This window comes from Danio rerio, chromosome 8, assembly GCF_052040795.2.
Source record: "Danio rerio strain M-AB ecotype USA chromosome 8, GRCz13ab, whole genome shotgun sequence".
NCBI lineage: Eukaryota > Metazoa > Chordata > Actinopteri > Cypriniformes > Danionidae > Danio > Danio rerio.
This window is the reverse complement of record NC_141028.1, coordinates 25,735,180-25,753,141: the sequence shown is the minus strand read 5'-3', so window position 1 is coordinate 25,753,141 and position 17,962 is coordinate 25,735,180. Positions and strand designations below refer to the sequence as shown.

At 36.7% G+C, this 17,962-nt stretch overlaps 3 protein-coding genes across 4 annotated transcripts; all 3 read right to left on the bottom strand.

Annotated features, from left to right (window-relative positions):
- Positions 1–415: 415 nt before the first annotated feature.
- On the bottom strand, positions 416–5,260 carry rpl10a (ribosomal protein L10a). Its single transcript, NM_199636.1, has 6 exons — positions 5,231–5,260; positions 4,747–4,818; positions 3,403–3,483; positions 2,866–3,014; positions 2,593–2,765; positions 416–638 (listed from the first exon to the last, which is right to left on the bottom strand). The coding sequence occupies exons 1-6, from the start codon at positions 5,233–5,235 to the stop codon at positions 468–470; spliced, it is 651 nt and encodes a 216-aa protein (NP_955930.1). The 5' UTR covers positions 5,236–5,260; the 3' UTR covers positions 416–467.
- Positions 5,261–6,170: 910 nt separating this feature from the next.
- On the bottom strand, positions 6,171–12,122 carry fance (FA complementation group E). Its single transcript, NM_001040634.1, is given in 10 exon segments — positions 6,171–6,336; positions 7,286–7,411; positions 7,487–7,553; positions 7,628–7,703; positions 7,809–7,932; positions 8,709–8,852; positions 8,951–9,007; positions 9,689–9,733; positions 10,000–10,564; positions 11,920–12,122. Coding segments are annotated over 10 exon segments (1,509 nt in total). The 3' UTR covers positions 6,171–6,234.
- Positions 12,123–12,510: 388 nt separating this feature from the next.
- mkrn4 (makorin, ring finger protein, 4) lies at positions 12,511–17,759 on the bottom strand. 2 transcript variants are annotated; one of them, NM_001128336.1, is given in 8 exon segments: positions 12,511–13,251; positions 13,379–13,496; positions 13,581–13,691; positions 15,367–15,608; positions 15,707–15,840; positions 15,923–16,203; positions 16,799–16,930; positions 17,676–17,759. In NM_001128336.1, coding segments are annotated over 8 exon segments (1,194 nt in total). In that variant the 5' UTR covers positions 17,732–17,759; the 3' UTR covers positions 12,511–13,131.
- Positions 17,760–17,962: the final 203 nt, after the last annotated feature.

Genomic DNA, 17,962 nt, shown 5'->3' with positions numbered 1-17,962 from the left:
TCTTAACCAAACACTCACTGAAATCATCAGCAGACTGAAAGTCATTCAATGAGCGTGACAAAGACATCCAAAATATGCAGTGTTGGTGGTCGTCCAGAAACGTAGTCGAGAAACTGCACTAGTGAGATCAAGCCATTACCCTCAAAACCATTATTACAGAAATGCACAAACACTAGTGTATCACTTTAAATTATGACATGAGCCATGTTTAGGACACAAAAAAATGCAACTATTATTAGAGTTTGTTCATGCACTGAAGCATGTACAGTTGTGCATTAAAAGCCGTCATTACAGCATTTTGTACTAATTATAAAACGCTTCTAATTTAAACAAGTTATTAGCATGCTGTGAAGAGCAATTGATCATGAGAACATTCAGCATTCATTTGGGGTCATCAAAAAAAGACAAGAGCAGCTGAGATTCGGATCAACTCCACATTTATTGTAGAAAACTGAGGAACAGAGTCTCTAGTAGAGGCGCTGTGGTTTTCCCATGGTGCTCTTGATGTAAAGAGCTCTGACGTTTTGCCAGTTCTTCTTCAGCAGAGACACCAGGAAGTTGACAGCCAGGTGGATGTTGTAGACCAGCTCTTCCTCACTCATCTTCACATGACCCACGGCCACAGCCAGACACAGAACCTGAATGAGACAAATACCACCATTAAAATAAATTTAAAAAAAGTTATAAAATGACATCAAGAATTTTTCTTTTCATAATATGGTTAACTAAACCTTCAAGCCACAAATTTACAGTGCCTTGGGTGCCTAGAAAACTTGCATATAAATAAAATATAAGGCAAGATCTTCTCTTGTGCTGATTGCATTATAAAGCTTGAAGCATTAGAGTCAGTACTCAGTACCAGCCGATCAACAAGACAAGGAATCGCGCTACTCTGTATCGGCTGCAAAAACCCTGATTAGAGCATCCCTAGCTTTGACAAAGTTGGCTGTGAGAGCAGCAATACTCCACCTGGCTGTACAAGACTGATCTTAGTAAGCTAGTAAATACACCCTCAAGAAAGTATACTAAGCACAGGTCAAGTATAAAAGTATGCTTTATTTACTAAGTATACTAATATCAATGTACTAGTGTACTTAACGTTCTTCCAGAAGCCCATTAAGATACATTGACAAAAGCTGCACACTTTATGGATTAAAAAAAATGTTCATTTTTAGCTTGTGCAGTAGTACAGTACCATTAATTGTTCAGTTTTTTTTTACTGGTGTCATTAAAAAAAATAAACACCATGACTTTTTTGTCAGTGTCAGGCTGAACAGCTGTCACGCCGCACACCGAATCCCATCTCAGGCCATCATGCACGTTACATACTCTATCATTATTTCAATTTATTAGAGGTGTGAGCCTACACTAGTCTCCTGGTACGGTTACGATTATGCCATCAATACAAAATGTCAATACATTACCTCTGTGCATCACGGTGCATTGACGACACTTTCCACACTTCGTTTTATGTATTTCACAGCACAAGAATTCTATTAATTAATTTTTGTAACTTATTTTATATGCATTTGTAGTACAATCTAGTGCCTAAATCAAGCAAATCTTTATATGAACTGTACTTTTAAATTTTACCTGCCCAAAGAAAACACTCATTGTGAATGTATTAATCAAAACTTAAGCATATGCATCACACAACATAAGCATTCATAAACTAATTAAAATATTGTCCTGCTTGCTTTCTGAACATCGCCTATGAATGGTCACACACTCAACATAGGCTGCAATTTGCTTTAACATGAGAGAAAGAAATGGTTTACTTTCATTTTCTACATGCTATAACTTGTCAGTGAAAGACTGTCCAGCGAACACCGTGAATTGTTCAGTTTCTGCATTAATTACTTGCGTCATGTCACAGTAGAGCGCTTGCGTGATAAATGACATTAATACATAACATTTAGGATCTATTACCAAACATTCCGTGCCTGCATCGCGATGCACCAAAGAAACAATTGATTGACACCCCTACAAATTTATGCTTTGACTTCTTATAGTAATCTAATGTGATTTAATCAAACGTTGATTAAATTTGGCATTTACAGAATTTCATAAACCATCAATCGCTAGATACTTTGCACAAATAAACATGACCCAAAAAGCAGTTGGTAAACTAAGCTTCATTCCTACAAGTTTGCCATCAAATACATTAAATAGCAATTTTATTATTTTTGTAATGCTATGTAAGCAACAAAAGACTATTTTCATGGCAAGAACATTTCAATAAATATACAGTTAAAAATTAACAAACGAATACATAAAGATTAAGCACCAATATATAATTAAAAAACTCAAAAATAAAAACTTGTGGAAAAAAAAATTACTATTAACTGTATTTAAGTCTTTATTCATAATGGCAAAGCATAATTTTCATCAGTCCTTTGGTCTTGCATAATACCCAAATCTAACAATGTGAAAATTATGACAACCAGTTAAAAAAAAAAATTAACAGGAATATTTGCATTTAAAATAAGTATCTTGTAAAGAATAAATTTCACAATTATTTTGATAACAAAAAAACAGACTTGGGTATGCTTGAGTGAAAAAAGTATGTAGATATCACAAATATAGACATACCTTCTTCATCTGGAATTTGATGGTGGATTTCACCTCATCCACCTTGGTGCCCAGGTTCTCATTATGGGTGAGCAGAGAGGGAAACTTTCCTGCCTTGTTGAGGCCAGGGCCCAGGATACGAGGAATCTGCTTGATCAGAGACTCAGAGGCCAGGAAAGCATCGTACTTCTTTGCTAAAACACACACACAAAAACAATAAGCCTATTAGCTACAGCACTGAGCACATTAGAGTTATTTACTTGTACCGTTGTCCATTTCGGTTTTTAAACTCACCCAGCTTCTTGACCAGCTTCTTGTTCTTATTGAGCTTCTTAAGAGCCTCAATGTCCATGTGTGGCAGTTCAGCGGCCTTTGCTTCATCACAATGCTGCTGGTCTCCAAGAACGCAGACAGAGAACTTGGGCCGCGGGGTGGTCTTCAGCCTATATGGGGCAAAAGATGAGGTTTACTAATCAACAACCAAATCAGACCCTCTTTGACCCATTTGAGGCAGATCAGAAAAATCTTACCCACACCACCTCAGCTGGCATCAGGTGTCGAAAGCACAGGCATTTAATAAAATGGTCGGCTTAGGTATGACAGCGCGAACACAGTCACCTATAGCCTCCCCTCATGTTTTAAGACCCAGGGTTGGGGTCCGCCTGCTTCACCAGCCCACTGAAGGGGTAGTTCATACAGACTACCCGAGGCACTTCTCCACTGCCTGCCTTTAACATGCCCATTCATTTTATTTATTAAACCCAAAACTATTCTAGACTAGTAATTCAGGCAGGCAGAGAGAAGGCTGGGCGATACAGTAAAGGTCCGAACCTGACAGTGCCTGAGAAACGCTTGTCCTTCTGAGGGTCGTAGTTCTTCAAGCTGATCTGGAGTTCCACGGTTTCAAGAAACCTTAAATATAAAATAAATTATATCAATATAAATGTAACTTTTCCTTACAGTAGTGTGTCGTTAAAGAGTTCAACAACAGTAGTGTGCCAATAAAAAGAGCTCAACAAAAAAACTCAACATTCTGGCTCAACACCTTACCCGGTGTAAATTACACACTGAGGCAGGCGTGGAGCCTAAACATTTGTACTTTTTAAAAATTTTTTTGTACATGTAAATAATTGCAGATCACTACATCTTGAAAAAAGCTAACTAAAAGATCAAGGGAGAAAGGCGGTGCAAAATGATGCCAAACTTGATTCTCTGCGGTTTATGAAACGTGTCAATGGTAAATGAGTTAATCTTGGTCTCAGTGTGGCAAGCAGTTCAATTTGCTACTAATATTGTTCACACCAGGCGCCGTTTGCGTGTGAATAATTTGTTTACTCCATTCGTGCATCAAAACACAGATTTGCATCATGGGCAGGGCTTCTATCTGCACAGTGACTGTAGCTTCGTTGCTAAATGCCTAACATGGATTTTATTGAGAGAATAGCCGTTTATGCGTTTATGAAGGCTGAAAAACAGCGTTGATTCGTTTGGAGCCATGCCTAAATCAACTGGATATATTCTGAGGTGCATCCAGCTCTGTGAGCTCAAACTCCTCCAGAAACTAGACCTGGATGATAGAAGACTGAGCAAAGCCTAGTTTGACAAACTGTTGTCACCATAAATCACACCCTTAACAAGAGCAAGCTCCTGATTGGTCAGCACGGTGCACATGTTCATTTAAGTTCTGATTTTTCAACTAGAGTGATTCGCACAATCCAAGTGTCGATTGTGCAAAAACACTCAACTTGTACCGCTTCATTCGTGCCACAGGATGTCTATTTGCATCTTTGCTTTGACTTAACATGTAATTAACTCACGCTTGACACTTCTGCGTCTAGTGCGAACTCAGCATAAGTTATGTTTTTTTTTAAGAAAAAAAAAAAGCAAAAATACAGTACTAGTCAATATATACCTTTAGGTTAATTGAAGGGATTACATTTTATTTTTTTGCCGAACTATGTCCAGTTCAGTAACAGCTACTTCATAATGCATCATTACATACTAACGTTACTGGATTGGTTTTACAGTAAGATCAAAGTTCATTAGCAAGTTACTTGCAACTAGACAGCAGCAGAATTTACTATGAAATACTACTAACGTTAAATTGAGGCCAATACACAAACACATTTTACAAAAACACAGTGGCCTGGCATCTCGTGAAAACACCAAACTTACTTTCTCTTCTTGCGACGGGAACCGGCCTGGACCTCCTTAACGGCCTCGTACAACGTGTCTCTCGAGACCTTGCTGTAGGGGAAAATATAAAACAGTTACATTTTTTTTAACGAAACTTCGTTCTGAAAGTCTCTAGTGTCGCAATGACTGCATGAGCAATCAGGCCGGTGGTTGAATCGTTAACATGTCGGCAAAGACTGCTTTTTATAAACAGATATATCTATATAACAAAGGTTTATCATAAACTATAGCAGTATAAACGATTACAATTTCAGATGAAGCCAAATAATCTTCAGATTGAATCGGATTGCGTTTCAGATGCGGGACCGCTGTCGAGAACCGTACGAAAATGTCAAGTAAAATATAACTCTAAGCGAATTCCGCCAACGTTTTTGGACATTATATTTGGTAGTACATTAATTAAGCGGTAAAATGTTACGTATAATATATGTTAAACACATTTTATGGAAAGATTCTCACGTGCCTCATTTTGGCGTGATATCTCCCCTCTCACACGGAGCTCGGAAAAGGAAGGATGAAGGGAAGTTGCGCTGAATATATGCGCCTGAGTGAGAAAAAACGGACTTCCCGAGCCGCCATGTTTGTTGTGGCAACAGAGAGACCCAATGAGTAGTTTATTTTGTGTACAGAGAGTTTATCACGTACAATTTTGTAACAAGTACTAGTTACTAGTCATACCAAAATAAATATGATAAAGAAAAATAATTACAGAACAGTACCTGTGACCCTTCAACTCAAAAGGCTGCAATTATATGATCAGAAATACAAAACATGCAAATATTCTATTATCAATGTTAAAAACAAATGTGATGCATTTGTGCAAACTGTGATATAAAAATTCCATTAAATGGTTTTCTTTTTAATAAAATAATCAAAGAAATTTCATGTGTCAAAATTAAAGCCAGTATATACATTTATAAAGGTATAAAACAAAATATTTCAGATAAATGTTACTTTGAGTAAAATGCAACGTTTCTGCAAAAATATGAGGCAGAAATGAGTTTTCAATGTTTAAATTGATGCAATTATGTTGAAAATGTAACTCTGATCAGTTATTTTAAACTGCTATAATTTACAAATCTCAAAATTACTGTTTTTATTAATGAACGCAGCCTTAGTTAGCAGAAGAGATTTCTTTCAAAAACATAAAGAAATCTTTGATCTTTAACAAATGTTTCCAAACTTTTGACTGACCAATCAATTCATCTTAAGCATTCAAATGTGTCCAGCACAAAGCATTTGAATAATTCAAATTCAGACAATTTCACTGAAAATGGCATTTTTAATAAATATTATAATATTTTTTTATATAAAGTGTTAAATCATTTAATTGTATATATTTTTCATACCAATACAACAACACAGTGCAGGAAACTCTTTGTTACACTGAAAAAAAATATACTTGCAAAACAACACCATCAAACCAACTGGAACTTCTGCATGAAAGTGTCATCTAAATCATTTGATTTAAAAGGAAATCCGTTTTAATGCGGCCTGCAGTGATTTCTTGAGGAAGGTTTCATTGAAAGACAAGACACTGGAAAGTGTGTGGTGGCATGCAGGGTTCACCTAAAACACACATGAAATAACAATTAAAAGCCTGTTTCACATTTTAAAAAGATGTTTATTAAGTGCTTTAAATGTAAGGATAATAACATCTATTTTTTAAAACAAAACAATGTATAAAGGTTGATCATTTGGAAAAGTGGCAGAAGGTAGATTTTTCTGACAAATCATCTGTTGAACTACATCCCAATCATCACAAATACTGCAGAAGACCATGCGAGAGATCTGCAGAGTGGATGGCAACATCAACAGCCTGAGGTATCAAGACATTTGTGCTGCCCATAACATTACAAACCACATGAGAGGGCAAATTCTTCAGCAGGATAGCCCTCCTTAAACTTCACCTCTAAATCAAAGTTCCTGAAAGCAAAGAAGGTCAAGGTGCTCCAGGGTTGGCCAGCTCAGTCACCAGATATGAACATTATTGAGCATGTCTGGGGTAAGATGGAGGAGGAGGCATTAAAGATGAATCCAAATAATCTTGATGAATTCTGGGAGTCCTGCAAGAACGCTTTCTTTCCCTCCAGATGACTTTATTAATCAGTTATTTGAGCTATTGCAAAGATGTATGGATGCAGTTGTCCAAGCTCATAGGAGTCATACACAATATTAATTCATTTTCCACTGCATGATGACTTTATATTCTCTACTGAACATTATTGCTGTTTGACAAAACTTTTGACCCAGCAAAGTCAGACCTTACTGTCCTAATTAAATAATTAAAAACCATGGAATAATCATATTTTATTTTGGTAAAATGAGCGCAATCTAGAGGCCTTTGCCTTTCATATAAGCCACTTATGATACCAAATGATCAACTAGAAGTCAAGGTATTATTTGTTGTTCCTAAAACTTAGATAGATGACGACTTTTGTCAGATAGTGTAGAGGTTAAATGTTCTGTTTGGATGTTTTCTAAAAAAAAAAAGACTAGTTATTACAGTCATACTCACATTTGACTGATACTTGGTCAGGACGCTCAGCAGCATCTTGGCAAACTTCATCGATTTGCTGAAATGTGGAGACTGGCTGCAAAGATGCTCAGCGAAGAGACAGAAATCCTCTTGACTCAACTCAAGCTGTGAGGATAGCAACAGAAATCATTAACATACAGCTAAATCATCCTTTAAGATCCAAGACATTTCCGGGATCACCTTTGAATCCAGCAGCGCATGAATAACTGATAAAACACCCTCATCCCACGACGCTCCGAGTGCTGTCCTAAGATTTGAATGCAGATTAAGTGTAATACTGAATTTCTTTCTAAAAGCTGAACTGTGGTAATTCAGACATACCGAAATACAAGAAGCCTGTGATGAGGCTCAAGGCAGTCTATCACCAGCCTACAGAGCAAATCTGCCTGGGCGCTTCCTATAGAAAATACAATCAAAGTTGAATGAAAAAATATTAATAATAAATGTGAAAAATAAACCACAATTTGATACTCAGGTGAAAATAAAACAACTGTAATCATACCAAGTTGACCTTTCTGTAACAGTGGCTCTATCAGAGCCTGGCATGTGGGTCTGGGGTAACGAGAGCAGAGAGACGTTACAGCCGTCACCAAACAGCGAGAGGCCGGTTCTGCAAGGGACAGAATCTGAGACAAGTGATTGTTATTAGGTGTATATTACGGCAAACTTCCCAAATGTACATTTAAAAGCTAAATTGAACTCTTTAGATGTACAAATTTTATTGGTGTACACCACTGCAAACCATAAAATGAAATAAATAGATGCTACAAAACTTTAAAGGTTTGGGGAATGTGAGTTTAATAAATGTTTTATGAGGTTGACCAAGGTTCACCAAGAATCAAAAATACAGTTAAAAATAGAGATATTATGGAATATGGTAATTTACAAATGAATAATATGATAATTAATAAATAAATAATAATAATAATAAAATTATAATAATCACCTAATATAGGTAACAATTCCTTTATTCTTTTCAAAATTGGATGCATTACAGCTGCTAGGATGATACTACGTAATTGGAAGTGTGCCAGAATGCCAGAAATGAAGGAGTGGATTAATGGAATGATTGAAAATTGCATCATATGAGTGTATAGTTGGGAGATTGAACAATGAGGGAGAAGTACATAGAAAATGGGATAATCTCTGGCAACATCTAAAATTAGGATAAATGAGTATGTACCTTCAAAGGTACCACAACCTTAATTTCCATATATGTTTGCTATACGTTGTTATTCTTAGTTGAATTTTCTTGGTGTACGTGGCTGAATATGTAACATGTATCATATGTATGTGTAGTATGAAGTGTGTTCTTTGTTCTTGGGTGTTGAACAATAAAAAAGTTGAATTACAAAAAAAAAAATCTTCTATTAGTTGATAACAAAAGTTTTTTTACATTCACCTTTTTGAGCAGCAGGTGTGTGATGAGAGCTGAAGCGGTGCTGTGACTGAGGTCAGGGGTCAGTTTCAGCAGACAGCTACAAAACTGAGGCAAACGCTGCTCAGACACTTCAGACAAACACAGCACTGAACACAAGACCTCCACCTGAGAACAGACACAACAAATCCATACTAATGCAAACTTTTCAGGGTCAGGAAAGTTTAAAAAACAAGCATTTACATTTGAACTGAAGCACCACAAACCTCATTGGGGTCACATTCATGGAGTACTTTCAGAGCCGATACAGAGCTGTCATCCCACTGCAAAGGATAAAAATATATAAAAATATAATAAAACAATATTCCAAAAGGTCACATTTTAGGCTGGTCTTCTAACAGTGGTCTGAAATGCCACAATTACTGTGATTATTATTCATATATACATAAAAATATATACAGTACACACAAAATTATGAAATAAACACAACCTTTAGTTTTGTAAATGATTAATCATTTAACAGTACCAATCTGTTACAAATGTTTTATGAGATATATGTATATATATATATATATATATATATATATATATGGGCTGGGTGGTATGACTAAAATCAAATCTCACAACTGAGGAAATTTTTCATAGTTTCATAAAACTAAATAAATGTATTGTTGAGTTGTTTAAAAAAAAAAAAATATATATATATATATATATATATATTTTTTTTTTTTTTTAAACAACTCAACAATACATTTATTTAGTTTTATGAAACTATGAAAAATTTCCTCAGTTGTGAGATTTGATTTTAGTCATACCACCCAGCCCATATATATATATATATATATATATATATATATATATATATATATATATATATATATATATATATATATATATATATATATATATATATATATGTGTGTGTGTGTGTGTGTGTGTGTACTACTCTGTATATGGGACGATATGAGACAGTTACAAGTTTGATCAATAAAAACATTTCTTACCTCTGACTCTGCATCTAATAATTCTTTAATGACAGGAAGAGCAGCCTAAAAAAGGAATGACAAAATGTGTCCATAAAATCAGATAAAAACCTAAACTTGTCAAATTATGGCATAATCAAGCTTATATTTAGGTCAAAACAATAGATTTGAGAATAACCCTTTTATTTTAGAATATATTTAAAAATAAATATAATTTAATCATGTGATGTTAAGTTGAACATCCTGAAGCCAAGACTTTTCTATGGTAGTGCTGTTGAAAATTCAATAGTCAATTGATGAAAAACAGGTTGTATACGCATCCATGAAATTACCTTCATGTGGTCTGGCAAGTTTTTTGAAGAGCCTAACAGATCAGATCGAGCCTGTGACACAGAGCCAGCGCTCTGATCCATCTGTGATCTTCTGATTTCAGCTTCCTCCTCTTCAATCATTCCCTCTTCATCTTTACTTGAAGAGAAATCCATTTTTACCTTTTTACTTTGAGGATCTTTCTGTGCATCTCCATCAAGATCCAGTTTGTCGCTTTTCCGTTTTTTCTGACATAAAACTGACATGTCTGTTTCTTCACCCTTTGCTTCCAGGGCCTCAAAACAAGATGTCCACCCTCCCTGTACATCAGTACCCCGAAATCTTCCACAGAGACTCTTTAGTGTTTCTGTACAGTTTGAGGACAGGAGCGTCCCTTTCCTAGCCCCCTCAACATCTCTTTTGAGCTGCGTGATTAAGGCAGAAGCCCACTGATTTCCCCCGTCCTCCTCAGACAGACACTGGAGCAGATGGAGAACACGGTCTTTAGGATATCCAGGGTGAATCAGGTGCAAAAAGCACAGCAGATTCCGCTTAAATACATCCGAGAAAACACAAGCCAAAGGTTTCCTGTGAAACAAAAGAGAAGTAATGATCACATAAAATATTTCATTTAACTCTCTTATGCATGTGTACAGGTGTTTAACCTTCTTTTACATTTTTAAATCAAGTTTTCAGGGACTATAATAATGGTGTAATTTGATTTACAAATTGATGAAATAAATTGATTTAAATTTATAAAGGTGATTTGAAATATTAAGATATTCTGTCTCGTTTTAAATTATTTAACTAGTGACTTCTATGTATATATGTGTCTGACATGTATGATGTGTATATTGTGTGTATGACTTCATTGTGGACGGCAAAGTAAGACATTCATTGTACATGGAAACTTGTTTCCTTAGTGTACACATGACAATTCAACTAATTGAATTAACTATGAACAAAATATGAATGAAACATGTCAATGTAAAATATTTATGTATAAATTAAACTATATAAATGTTATGACTAGTATTTATGAATATATATATATAACCTTTTTGGTTTTAAGGATAGTGGCAACAATTTTATTTAGAAATAAAGCATTTCAACATGCCACCAAATGATTCTTGTTCTATATACAAAATGAAACTGTTACATTTTAGCCATTTTAATGGGTGCCTTCTGTAAGAAATGGTTGAAAAAAAGTAATTAAAATTTATAGTAATATTTAAAAACAAAATTACATCAACAGCCTGAGCTATCAAGACTTTTGTGCTGCCCATTACATTACAAACCACAGGAGAGGGCAAATTCTTCAGCATAATAGCACTCCTCATACTTCAGATTCCACATCAAAGTTCCTGAAAGCAAAGATCAAGGTGCTCCATGATTGGCCAGCCCAGTCACCAGATATGAACATGGGGCAAGATGAAGGCGGCGGCCTTAAAGATGAATCTAAAGAATCTTGAAGTCTAGATGTCCTGCAAGAACTCTTTGCCATTGCAGATGACTTTATTAATAAGTTAGTCATTGCAGAGATGTATGGATGCAGTCACCCAAGCTCAAGGGAGTCATACAAAATATTAAGTCAATTTCCACTGCACCATGATTTTATATTCTATACTGTATAAGTGACAAGACCAAAGCAAAGTCAGACATAGAGGTCTTTGCCTTTCATATAAGCCACTTCTAATACCAAATGATCAACTAGAAGTCAAGATATTATTTGTTGTTCCTAAAACTTGCATGGGCAACAAGACTTTTCTCAGGAAGTGTAGCATTACGATTGTTTTTGATGTTTGAAAATCATTTGGAACTTAAACCAGTCCCTGAAGTATTTAGGGCAGACATTTAAAAGTACGAGTATGACTTAAGCAGGTAGAAGTTTAAATTAAACAGATTTCACTGTGAGCCAGGTTTGACAGTCTAACGTTACTTACAAAACAAGCGCGTCCTCGTGCAGACATGCTTCCTGTTGGCACAAACTCTCCAAAAATGGAGTGAGTGAGAAATGTGGATCACATTTGCGCTGTTTATTGAAAACCATTTGTGCTTTTCTAGCTCCTTCTGCTCCTAAATGCAGAGCGTGAACCAACAACCGCGACCGTGCGTCAAAACGCTGCAAAAGGGCTGTCCGGTCCATCACTGACGAGACAAGCTGCAGCCGTCATAACTTATGATGGACGAAGACCTTCCAGATACCGCTGAACTATGCGGTTCTTCAACATAACACCCCTGATGGCTTGTTGTGTACAAAGTTTTGAATGACCACTTGTACTTGGTTACAAAATGGAGCTTTTTGTTCATTGGTGACCTCTGCAGGACTGGAGGGAATTATCCGCCGTGCAGCATTGTACTAGTAAAGTCTCATTTTTTTATTTGTAAAAACAAGAAAAAAGAAAAAAAAATTATACAAAAAGGGCAATAGTTTGTAAAATTTAAGCAAATTTCTACTTCTGTAATGTTTTACCAAGCACTCTTAAAAAGCTTTTGTGGCTATACAACTGGAAATAAAACGACAAGAGAACGAAGTGAGGCAAACAGTGGAACATTTTTTATTTTCACTTTTCTTTGAATACAAACGTACTAAAAAGTCATAAAATGTGACGTCAAGCCCTGGTATAACCTGTTAACACTGCTGTAGAGAACAGTACAAAATCAAAGCCTGCTGACAGGTTGCACGCTTAGTGTTTGGCAGAATACTGACAATAATATAAACTAGTAAATACACAATATTAAAATCTGATTTCATATAAAGGTATCAGAAAAGAAGGTATAACAATCAGGAAGCAGCACAGATGGAAGTATTAAATGATTAAGTGAAAAAGCTAAACTCAAATAAGTGACCATGCATTCGGGTTTTAAACTTCAACTATTTTTTTGCCCTAGTCTTTTTTCAAACTAAACCTGAAGATACAGACTCTATTTGAGATCTGAGCATTTAAACTTGTCCCAAAACCCTCACACTCATACAAAAAAAAAAAAAAAAAAAAAAAACACACAAAAGCTTACACGGCTAAACAATTAGCCAAACATGTAGAGGTGGCTAAAAAGTCAAGCCAGCCCTAAAAAAGGGACAATTGTTTCAGTGCAGAAGATATGCAAAAGCTCAATCCAGGAAGAGCCAAAATATACATGACTCTAGAGGGTCCTTAATCATCAAGAAAATCCAGAAGGTCATCGTCATCTTCATCCAACAGAGTTAAGGCAAAAATGTAGCTCCATAGTTGAAGGCCATCAATACCCAAATGCTCCAGCATTTCAGCAGTGTCCTAAAAGTGGGGGAGAAAAAAAAAAAAAAAAAAAAAAGCATAGAAATCAATTTTCCATTTTAAAAGTTCGATAGGCAATGAGATGCGTCTATTTGGTTGTTATAAACTCAATGCAAGTAACATTTACCCTGTGTGTTGAGCGCCTGCGACGGTGTGTGTGATTCACGGGCATGTCATGACTGTAGATGCACTCAGATTTAAATGGGCAGCATCCATGACGCATGAAGAAAGTGCACTTTAATTTGCTAGAGACAAACGGAAAACCACAAAACAATTCAGAAGGTCAAAAGAAACAAAAATCATAGAAAACCTGAAATGTGAACCCTTACCTGCTTCTTTCTTTAAAAGAGGCTATCAGTGATGCCTTTTCCTCACCATCACAGACCCAGTGCTTGCTGGGAATATAAAAGGAGGACTTCACTCTGCACTGTGGACAGCCCCTAAGAAAGTAGAATAGTGCATAACATGTACATTACATGCAAAAAAGGGGGAGTGAGAACGTACAGATAACGTTTATACCAGGTACATAAAGATACATAAACAGGGTCTTAAATATATTGGTTTGTACACAATGTAGTCTAAAACACCATTTGCTAAATAGCTTGAGGCATAAACACTTGTGGTCATAGTTCAATCTGCCAGACAACTACCTAGTCTCGTTACACTGGTTTTTAGACAATATAAAATTGAAGTGGATGAATCCGAAAATAATTAGCAAGGTTCATGTTTGTATGCACTCGTCACAGGCCTCAATTAGGATTTCAAATTGACAAAAACTAGACAATCAAATATACAATAGTCAACCATGGGGTAGGGGTACATGAAATTTTCATTTCAGTCTGGTTAATTGTCAACCTATACAAAAATTGCTGCGTTTAAAATCTGATTTTTTTTTTTTGGAATTACTATAATAATATTAATAATAAAATAAATAAGATATTATATAAAAGTGGGCAGGGCTAAGCAGTGGCGCACTAGGTAGTGCTGTCGCCTCACAGCAAGAAGGTCGCTGGTTAAAGCATCAGCTCAGTTGGCATTTCTATGGAGTTTGCATGTTCTCCCTGCGTTCTTGTGGGTTTCCTCTGGGTGCTTCGGTTTCCCCCACAGTCCAAAGACATGCGGTACAGGTGAATTGGTTAGGCTAAATTGTCCGTAGTGTATGAATGTGTGTGCGTTCCAGAGATGGGTTGCGGCTGGAAGGGCATCCGCTGCGTAAAAACTTGCTGAATAAGTTGGTGGTTCATTCCGCTGTGGCAACCCCGGATTAATAAAGGGACTAAGCTGACAGGAAAATGAATGAATAAAAGTGGGCATCAGACCAAACAAGCAGCACCGCAAATGTATTTTTTTTTCCGCACAACGTCTTTAAGGAAATTTTACCCCAGTATTTACAATGTAATTTCTGTGCTAGCCTGCTGCTAATGACAGCGCCTGCGCTTAAGCTATCTTTAGTGTCTTTTTATGCTTTAACAACCAAATGGATGCTTAAATTTAACAGATTTTATTATTTAACCGATTATATTTGAATTGCATTACAACATCAATGCTGTAAAAGGAACCTTTTGAAATTTAAATTAGTCAAAGCTTTCATTGGTAAACCAGTGCCTGGAAAGCAATAGCTGTGCATATTGTACAAGTGGAGCAACTTTTTATTTTTTTTAAATTTACAAATGAATTTTCCCATACGCATGCTGTTCAACACTTAAACAGCATTGAACATTGATCCACTTTAAATATTAAACTACTGTAAAAGTTCAAAATGTTTCAAAACAAAGCATTTTAAAAAGGAGATTTAACATTGAGAGATTAGGGATTCATAGACTAGTTATACATTTATAAAAGTGGTAAAAATGCCCCAACACCTTAAAAAGGCAGCTCATTATGAGTCTATACATGCATCAAACGGAGTCTGCTCTGTATCATATTTCATTATCTTTTTCACATCCTTGCGCAACTTGCACAAGCTTTTCACAATATTACATCAGACCGTGCAGTATAAACACCAAACCATAAACTAATAAACAAAGTAAATTAAATTGATTAAAGGAACAGGTGTAAACAAGAATGGGTCAATCTTTTTGGAATCTGATCAACCAAAACAAATACAAAACTCACTTGATGACCTCCTCCTGAAAGTCCTTTGTTTTTCTCCAAGTCACAATGCAGCCAATGCAGAAAGCATGATTGCAGTTGGGTAGGATGCCGTAACGTCGTTCCTGAGCGGTGGATTTCTCAGAAATCTTGTCCATGCAGATGCCACAGGCAACATCATTGCTTTGGTCAAAGGCCCCTGAACATTGCTGCACTGATGAGACTGCTGCTGCAACCTGACCTGATCTCACTGGCGACTTAGTCACCTATAATGACATATAGAAAAAAAAAAAAAAAAAGCTCATTAAACTCATACAACCAACACTACTATTTGCGAGCTATGGAAGCGTATCATGTTTGTGACCTGCGTTTCAGCCTCGGCTACAGTAATTTTTGTGGCTTCGACAGGTGCTGGTGCAGCCATGAAGGATGTAGAGGTGTAGTTGTGTGAAGAACTGGAGTGTGTAGCATTGCTTTGATACAGAGTTCTTGATGCACCTGAGGTAATCAAATACGAAAGTCAAACAAAGAAAATCTAAAATGTGCAGTTTTAAAGAAAATCTTGAACAGACGGCTATACCCAGCTGGAGAGGTACATCTTCCACAACCCCGGACTCCTCTTCCTCTGCAATGCCAGTGGTCAAGCGTTCAAAGTTCCGCTGCAACGCGCTCATACTTGTGACCAGCGGCTCTGAACCCCTCCGATTCATGCTATAGGCTCCTTGAGGGAGAAGAGAAGGTTCAGACCCTCGGCGGTCAGATAGAGATCGGGATCCTACCGCAGAAGGAAACACAGCAGGGGCTGAGCCACGTCTGCTGCTCACCGAAGAGCCTTCCCCATTTTGTGGAGTATGGAGATACCTGCAATTTGGAAGTCAAGGAACAAATGAAAACAAAAGTATAATCTTCTTACACTAGTTACCACAAATAAAACCACTCAATATTTCAAGCAGCCTAATGGAGTTATTAGAGAGATTAAGTGCATACATAAAATGACCAGTCTGTGGCTCAACGGTGTTCAGCAACAGAATCTTTACTGATAAAAAGTTTCTGTTTTACAAACAGTCGCTTATGTCTTAACAAATGCCATGTAACTTAAGTTGCAATACAACAATAACCAGTGTAGCTTTTTTGGTGTGCATTTCAGTGTTGGTGCAGACAAGAATTTACAACACTGGAGTACAGTAATGGATCAGAATTGTTAAACTTTTAACATAGTATTAGTGTTATAAATTTTGCATCATCCATCCCTAGGCTGTCTTCATGGGTCTACAGTTTGTAGTTTGCAAGGCAATTTAAAAAGTGATAGGGGCTCAGTCACATGGACCAATCATCACCTGCCAGAAACTACAATAACTCTTCAACTCCTTTTAAATAGCGTTAAAAAAATATTACAATTCAAGCATTTATCAGAAATAAGGAGGTTCAAAAAAGGCCAATTGAATCCTTAACTTACCTGCAACGGTCACCAAACCAGCAGCCTCCCTTTTGGAAGTATCTACACTGAACCTGAAATGACGGAACTGAAGGAAACTCGTGTAGGTAGTAACAACTTTGACCATATCGACACGATCCATTGATGAACTGCCTGCAAAAGAGCAACAACAAATCCATCAGAAGTTACCAAGTTAAGAAACAAACTAGTCCTCGAGCGACCCGATTTAGTCGTTATTGACTACGGCAATACACGGAAACTGCAGGACTTTGTTAGTTTAGAAACAAACAAATCCTGCAACGGTCTTCTCTCTACTTCGTTGCAGTAACATTACATAAGTTGATCAATACAATAGTTGATTATAAACCAACTAACGTTAGTCTCTTTGCAACAACAATAACAAACAGCTCTCTGCCTTTACCGGATGTAAACATCAGCGGCGAGAAACGTTAAAGCAGGAAAAAAGTCACTCTTTCATACAGATGATCGGAGCTATAATCGAAGTTTTCATCCGATCTAAGGCATTAAACTACCTGCAAACTTCTCTTTCTGCGTTTGAACTGCCCTTCCTCGAGTGTCTGTACGGTATGCGATAACGATCCATTTCCAAAGCCTCAAAAAAGTTGATTCAAAGATTTTTGGAGCGAGGAGACGGACAGAATCGTTGGAGAAAGAGAGTGAAGCGCAGGAGACACGTCACGCAGGGCGCGCGCTGACCAACCAGAGCAGCCCGTCGGATTACTATAGGATAAACAGCGATTTGGGGACTATGTGGGAAGGGAAACACCAAAAATCAAACTTGGACTCACAACTTTTTCTTAAATATTTTCATTGTTTGCAACAAATTATAAAACTGATTTGCTGAATTGCGCAAATGCTGAGTTGATAGCAAACCCACCTACAAACTGCACTGTTGTCTCCTGAGCTTTTGGATGTGTGTGCGTCTCTTTCCATCTCGTGCTTGTCCCTCTTTGCCTGATGTGTTTGTTAATGACATGCTCACTTTTATAATTGCTGGGCGGGGCTTCACGTTTAGACCATTGATTTAGACGTGTGATGGATAAAACGTGACGCCACGCGGTGATTCCAATCAATGCTGGGAATCGGTTCTTTCAAACAGAATCGAATCAAAAAATGAATTCAGCGATTCATAGTTTGGGTGTCTGTTATTTTTGTATGCCCTCA